At 52.3% G+C, this 7828-nt stretch overlaps 1 protein-coding gene across 1 annotated transcript; it reads right to left on the bottom strand.

Moving 5' to 3' along the window:
- Positions 1-387: 387 nt before the first annotated feature.
- Positions 388-6350, bottom strand: ASB16 (ankyrin repeat and SOCS box containing 16). Its single transcript, XM_049860867.1, has 5 exons — positions 6050-6350; positions 3845-4112; positions 1575-2067; positions 1094-1207; positions 388-573 (listed from the first exon to the last, which is right to left on the bottom strand). Exons 1-5 carry the CDS (start codon positions 6348-6350, stop codon positions 388-390), a joined length of 1362 nt encoding a protein of 453 aa, XP_049716824.1.
- Positions 6351-7828: the final 1478 nt, after the last annotated feature.

The following is a 7828-nucleotide window of genomic DNA, read 5'->3' as shown; positions in this document are numbered from 1 at the left end:
GAGGTCCTCCTTGAAATGATAAAAGCAGGTCAGGCAGAGGCAGTGCAGGTAAAGGTAGAGTTCATCACTCTTTAGGAGGCTGAACAGGTACATGGGTAGCAGGGGAGGAGGCAACAAGAATCACCGTCTCCTGGTTGGGGACCTGGTTGCAGGGGCCCTCCACTTAGCAAAGGAGGAGGCAGGTGGTTCTGTAGACCTTCCTGCTGGAGAAAAGATCTGAAGCTCAGGGCTGGCTGGAGGTCAGCAGGTAGCCCAGGGAGCCAGCGGAGGAATGAGCTGGCCAGGGAAGGCATGGGGAGGGTGGGAAAGGGCCAGGGACTGATCCTCTAGTGTTGGCGGGTACAGATGTAGGGGGCAGAAGCTGTGGGCACAGCCTGGCCATGGGGCTCACTGGATGCGTCCCTCCACACGCAGCAGCAGATATTCCCTGAGGAGCGGTGGCAGTGGGAGCTGGGTGGCAGCCTGGCGGCAACAGCCACCCAACTGAGCACGCACAGCCAGCCGGGCCAGGTGCTGCAGCCGCCTGGGCTGGTTCACCATGCGCAGGGCCGAGTGGTAGAAGGCTTCATGCTCCTAGGTCAGGAGTGAAATAGGGTTAGATGGCCCAGCACTCTTAACTTTTTGCCCTCCCATCTGGGGGCGACCCAGTAGTGGGGGAAGCCAGAGATTTTTCCAACATGCACCCACCTGGGTCTCTGGTGCATCTCAAGACTCAGGTTGTGAGCCAGAGAGGTCCTGTAGGGGTGATGGGGACTGGGACTGCACTGCAGGGCAGGGCCTTAGCTATGTCTGCACCCACCCTCACTCCAGAAAGGCTGACACAGTACCCCTAAGTGTCACAGGTGACAGACTGGTCAATGTCTGTGCTGATGCAGGTGAGAGAGGCTGGAGAGGGGTGTGGAATCAGAGGTCAGTCTGAGCTCTTAGGGAGCTGGAACTCAGGAGCTTCACTCTGCCCATCTTCCTCCAGCCCTTCAGACCCCCTGCTCCTCCCCAGGAAGCCCGTCCTGGTTGGACAGGTCTGTGGCTCATGCCTTGTCTCCAGATCCCCTGTGGGGGCCAGGAAAGAGCTTTGTCCCTGAGGTGGACATACCTGCCACAGTTCTGGAAGCACTGCCTCAACCCAGGTATCACAGGATGGTACACAAGGGTAGGCATTAAGCAGGACTTCCAGGGCCCGAGGGAAGGAGGCACACAGTTTCAGCATCTAGGAATCAAAAGAGGGTCTCAAGGCACCATGGTTCTCCAACCAATGGTAGACCCAAATCTAGCCTAACCCACCCCCTACCTCCCACCTCACCCCCTAATTTGGGGTCTAAGGTCTGAGTCTCTCCTCATCCTTTTCCAAGCTTCAATTTACTCCAACCTTCAAGTATGCTCCAACCTCTGGGCCTCAGACAGTTTCCTTGGAGGTTCTTTTCCTCCCATGGACCTAGCCCTCCGCCGCCGCCCCTTCATCCACATAGCACTGTGGACCTCCTCCCAAGGTGGAGACAGACCTCTGGCCAGAGGGTGGGCCTTTAGTTCCAGTCTCTTAGACCCTTCTCTTCCCCTGAGACTGGTTCTCCACCCACCTCAGGGCGCACAGGCTGGGCCCCATAGTCCAAGAGCGCCGCGAAGAGGACCTCAGGCTCCCAGTTGGGGGCATCCTGGATGGCCTGCAGAGCACAGTCCATGGGTGTGTGGCCCGCCCCGTTGCGGACCCCAGCGCAGGCCCCGTGGCGCAACAGCAGCTCGGCCAGGCCCCCGCAGCCATTGGCACAGGCATTGTGCAGTGGTGTATGGCGCTTGCGGCCCGCCGCCCGAGCATCAGCACCGGCCTCCAGCAGCCGGCGTGCCACGGCCTCTTGCTGCCGGCCGCGGCCTGGGTCCTCAGCCGCCGCGCACGCCGCGTTTAGGGCGGTTTCGCCCTGGCTGGTGCGCAAGCCCACCTCGGCGCCGTGCTCCAGGTAGAGAGCCACATGCGCCTCTAGGCCGCGCACAGCCGCCACATGTAGGGGCGTCTCTTCGCTGTCCTGTGCTGCCAGGTTCACTGTCGCTCCCGCTTCCAGCAGCAGCTTGGCACACCTAGGGGCAGATGCAAGGCCCAAGGGCAAATCTTGAGGGTCCAAGGTCTGACCTGGGAATCCCTCAGCTTCCTTGTGCAGGAAGCCTGCTGTCATCTTCACCCCTTTTCTTCCCACGCCCTCGCGTCGAGGTCCAGCCTGGTGTCTGTTATCAGAATCACAGAGGGCCATGACAGACAGCAGAGTCAGAAGGACCATGGAAGCCACCAGGCATGCCTTGGGTTTTCAGATGAAAAGCTTCAGACTCGAAAGGTTTCAGTGAAGCCAAAACACACAGCAAGGTAGTGGTTGTGTCAGAATCAGAACTCACTGCCCCAGGCAGTCCCTCCCAGAGTCTAACCTGGCAACCCCAGAGGGGGACCCCAAGGCCTGGTTCTGAGTCATTTGTCAGTGGTCTCTTAACATTTCGATGGTGCAAAACTTGGAAAACATATTAAAATGTACACTAAGAGGCACAGAAAATTAAAGAGTGTGAGCTACAAGGAAAAAGTAATAGAATACTAGATATTAAAAATAGACATTTTTCTTCCTGCCCCCAAAACTAGAAGACCACTCTTCTAGACCAGCCACACCCACTCAGGCAAGGGAAGGCCTTTCGGGACCCACACACTCCACTTTTCACCAGAGAAAACAAAATTCAACAAAACACAGGTTTGGGGAGCACATGGTTCACGGTCTTCTAGTTCCTGGAAAAATTATAGCTCAAAACACCTTTGCTACAAATATGCATCCTTATGCACTACGGGGTAAACGAAAGATGCAACAAGCTAAATTATTAATAAGGAAACTAAACCAACAGTAATTTATAATTAAAAAGCCAGAATGGCAGCGGCTTGGAAATTCAGGAGCAGCTTCTTGGACCCTGAGGAAGCCCTGATAAGCGGGTGTCCTTCCCCCAAATGGCCGGAATCCCAGCACTCCTGCACTGCGCAGGTCCAGTAGACTTAGGTCCAGTAGACGCTTTGTTCGGTGGCCAACGGTTGAGCAGCATCCAGTCTTCCATAAATGACTGAATTTATTTCCTCAGTAAATTCTAATCATGGGCTAATTTTGGTTTCTGAATGCTAAATATAAGTAACACTTTAAAGCTCATTCAGTAGGGTTCTAAAAAGCAGCTGTTCTCACCTTAATAGGATATAGAGTCTGTGTAAAAGTGCACCATGTGTGCATAAGAACCCAAGAAAGGACTGGCAAACCTGGATCACTTCTAGGTCCATAACTGATCTAGCTGCAGCTGGGGACAGGTCCCCAGCAGGTGAGCTGCAGAGTGTCTTCCAGGAACCCTTGAGTCCTTGCCACCTCCAGGTCTATAGACCTGATTTGTGAGAGTGCAAATACCATCAAGCAAGGAGTCCAAGAGCTGTTAACCTTAGAAAGTGGGAGGAGGAGATAATGGGGCCTTACTCTGACGTTGGGAAACACTGGGATAGGTCTTTTTTGGTGTCCACCTTGAAACAGCTAGAATTTGGCTACCGAAGATTCACAGGGAATAGGAGAGTACAGTAGGAAAGGGGTTTTTCCAAAAAGCAACAGGGCCTCTAACTCCGGGGCCTAGCGGATGTGACCTTGGACAAGTCAGTCAATTTTTGAGTCTCAGTTTTTCTTATTCATAGAATGAGGCCTGTCTCCCCGGTTATTGTGGGAATACATGTAATGTATGCGAGGTGCTTCGGGGACTACAAAGCTACATATAGATGTCAAGTTCTCCCCTTCTCCTGGCCATGTGAGCTGGACACACACACATACCTCCCCGACCATTTCAACCCCTGGGCACCTACTGCAAAGACTCGGGGGCTGTGCAGAGGTGCAGGGGGGCAGTGCCCTCCTCAGACAGCACGTTGGCCTTGGCACCAAAGGTCAGCAACAGCTGCACGCAGTCAGATTGGGATCCGGTGCAGGCCTCGTGCAAGGCAGCCCGGCCCCCGATGCGGGTGTCCAGCTCAGCTCCCTGCAGGATCAGATAGCGGGCGCAGTCAGTATAGCCTCGGGCTGCAGCGATGGTGAGAGGCGACGTCTGCTTGGTCTTGGGGGTCATCACCCAGAACCCTGGGGAGAGCAGGCAGTGTTGGGATGGGAGCGTGGGAGACTGGCGGGTAGGGCAGGGAGTGGGGATGCCGGTCTGTGGCCAGTGGCTGGCCTTTCCTTCGCAGTTTCCTGAGCATAGACACTGTGCCAGTACCACAGACGAGGGTTCCGGCAAGCCCTGTAGTGGGAGTGTAAGCTGTTCTTGGCAATCTGTAACCACAGCATGTGTGTCCAGGAAAAAAAATTAATTGCTCTTTATAACCACAAGAGCCAACTTAGAAGGGTGGATCTTTGAGCTGCTAATAGAGTTGATGGCTCTTTTTGTTCACCTGGGCCCTCTGACTTTGGGTGTGGAGGGATGTTATTTATACACAGAAGAGCCTGGAGCCCAGCTTGGGAGTGGTGAAGGAGCAGAACCCGAGAAGTTTGGAGATTGGAGTTTAAAGATACTCCTTGGGTGATAGGTGGGAAGTGTGGGGCGGGGGAGGGGGGGCGAGGAATAGGAGAAGCGGGGAGAAAGGGTAGGGAGAAAGGTTGATCCTTGTGACTGTTTTTGTACCCCAAGCTGTGGAAATGGTCAAGACTTGTTTAAAGGACATAGATGCCTAAGAAAAACCAAATACGTTGCAGTAATACCAAAAAAAAAAAAAGAAAAAAGAACCCAAACCCAGTGCCATTGAGTTGATTCCAACTCACAGTGACCCTACAGGGCAGAGTAGAACTACCCCATAGAGTTTCCAAGGAGTGCCCAGCAGATTTGAACTGCTGACCCTTTGGTTAGCAGCCGTAGCACTTAACCACTATACCACCAGGGCTTCCACTGCAGTAATAGTGAATTGTAAATTGTTTGCATTGCAGCAAAATAAATCTGGTCTTCCTAAATCTTGGGTAAAGCCGAATTTTGTTTTGCTTTGTGTTTAGGTTTGAAATTAATGAGAGGTCGAGTTTCATTTTGGGGATGACAGAAATGCTGCAGGACAAGATCAGGATGCCAGGAGTGGGGTCACACCCAAACTGAACTGTTACAGCCAGGCAAGAATTTAGAGCCTGTGGTGACTACGAGAGTCCCTGGGTGGTGTGAATGAGTAACGCTCTTGGTTGCTAACTGAAAGGTTGGAAGTTCAAGTATACCCAGAGGCACCTCAGAAGTAAGGCCTGGTGATCTACTTCTGAAAAATCAGTCTTTGAAAGCCCAGTGGAGCACAGTTCTGCTCTGGCTACATGGAGTCTCCATGAGTCGGAATCGACTCCGTGACAACTGGTTTAACTGGTTGGTGACTGTGACAGCATAAGTTCTCCCAAGGATTTCAAACCCCAAAATTCATGGCTGGGGTTCAGGCAATCTCCTATGGATCTTAAGAACAGGGCTGCCTCAGTTGAGGTATTTGGTTTATATGTAGAAACCCTCTGGCTTCCTAAGGAAATCATCTTGCAAGTGCACAAAGATGTTCATCATATTGTTATTTAAAATTGCAAAAAAAAAAAGGAACCCAATCTACTTGGGGGTTAGTGAAATAAATCATGGCACCGGCACACAGTAGAATTTATGCACCTATTTAAAATATTATGTGGGCTATATTTACTGACATGGAAAATGCAGATTATCACATGAAAAAATGCAGATTATCACATGAAAAAATGCAGATTATGAAACAGAAGGTGGAGTATCTCATTCTATAAAAGAAAAAGAGTCATCTGTGGATATGTATATACAGAGAAAAATTGTGTTAGAATATAACTGTTTTACTCTTAATAGGTGTGATTATTAAGTTTATAGTCAGAAAAAAAACTCTTTTAATTCTGAAAAGACATACAAACCACTAACTGCCTCATCTCTGTTTAGGAGGGAGTGGAAAGGGATAGTTCGGTCTACGGCCTGGAAGGGGGATGGCACCTAGACTCCCCCTCCATTGCTCTTCTCTCTCCCTCCTCTTCTGCCCCCACCTGGTGCTCCCTACCCTGTTCGGCTGACCAGGCCAGCTGGTTGCTCACGGTCTCCACAATCATGTTGGCAGCCTCTTCATCTTGGAACAGGGCTTGGACCTGCTGCAGGTCACCCGAGAACAGGGCATTGTGGACAGCTGGGTCGCGGCAGGAACGGCGAGGCCTAGTGAGTCGGGCTCGTGGGCTGGGGGGGCACCTGCGGCTCCGGCACTGCTGTGTGATAGCCCGCCGCCTGTCCTCCCACTCCAACCACTCTCGCTGTAGGTGGAGAGAGCGCAGCGTGGAGGAGGTGAATGGGAAGGTCTCCCTTGCCATGGGGAGGGGTACAGGGGTCCTGATAGGGACACCTGGGCAGAGCCAGGTTCCCTCGGCCCAGCTACCACCCTTCCTCTGAAGAGCCACCCTGCCCCCTCATGTGTGAGCCAGAGAGAGGAGCAGCTGGGGCTATAAATAGGCCCCTCTGCTGCTCTGGTAAACAGTTTGCCCAGAGTCATGATCCTGGTGCAGAGAAGGTGCTGGGCCAACCCCCAGCCCCAAGCTAGGGCCAGCCTCTGTCTCTGCTGATACCCTCTGATTGGGGTCCAGGCCCTCAGCTGAGGCCACCCCTGGACCCCAGAGTCCCCTATCCTTCGACTTCTGTGGGGGGAAGCATGTCTCAGTTGGTGTCTTACATTACAAATTGGAGGGAAAGAAGGTGTAACAGCACCAGGCAAGTCAGCAGAACATATTACATTAGCCCTCAAGGCTTGAAAATAATCCTCTGTTCTCTGAGACCATTTACACAATAGCCCTGCCCTCCAGACTCTAGGTATTGGCCACACTCTCTGGATTCTGAATGGAGGCCCCTGTGTTCCTTGTCTCTTCAGCTTCTGCTTCCTGGTTTCTTGGCCTCTTGGCCCTCGGGCCTCACACCCACATCTGCCCTGCTGGGGCAAGTGTTTCAAAGCTCTGTAGCTCCACCAATCAGTGCCTGGAGGCATCCCACTCTGCCAGTACTTTGGCCAGAAGGCACTCAGGTTTCTCGCTCCATGGGTCGGCAAGCCTAGCTCCACGGATTAGCTCCTGGAGGCACTCCATTCTGCCAGGAAGCCTCCTTTGCACAGGTACTCAGCTCTCTTGCTCCATGGGTCAGCTCCAGCACTGTCTTGCACTGGTTTTCTTGTTCTCCCGGTCCTCTGCTGCTGCCAGTCTTCTGCTGCTGCCGGTCCTCTGCTGCCTCTTCTCACCATTTGCCTGTCTCCATTGTAACAGCTCCCCTCATTTTCTTCTGAGTCCTCCATCCATTCACAGTTTCAAAACCACTTCCACATTTTTATTAGAGCAGCACCCCACTCCTGGTACCAATATTGTCTTAGTCATCTAGTGCTGCTATAACAGAAATACCACAAGTGGATGGCTTTAACAAACAGAAGTTTATTTTCTCACAGTCCAGTAGGCTAGAAGTCCAAATTCAGGGCATTGGGTCCAGGAGGAGCCTTTTTCTGTCAGCTCTGGAGGAAGGTCCTTGTCATCGGTCTTCTCTTGGTCTGGGAGCATCTCAGCATGAGAACTTCAAGTCCAAAGGACGTGCTCTGCTCCCGGTGCTGCTTTCTTGGTGGCATGAGGTCCCCATGTCTTTCTGCTTGCTTCTCTCTTTTATATCTCAAAAGGGATTGGTTTAAAACACTATCTAATCTTGTAGATCTCATCACTATAAAAAACCAAAAAAACCCAAACCCACCACTGTTGAGTTGTTTCCAACTCATAGCGTCCCTGTAAGACAGAGTAGAACTGCCCCCGTAGAGTTTCCAAGG

The sequence above is a fragment of the Elephas maximus genome, chromosome 19 (assembly GCF_024166365.1).
Source record: "Elephas maximus indicus isolate mEleMax1 chromosome 19, mEleMax1 primary haplotype, whole genome shotgun sequence".
NCBI classification, from domain to species: domain Eukaryota; kingdom Metazoa; phylum Chordata; class Mammalia; order Proboscidea; family Elephantidae; genus Elephas; species Elephas maximus.
Note: the sequence above shows the minus strand (reverse complement) of the source record. Positions and strands in the feature narration are given on the sequence as shown.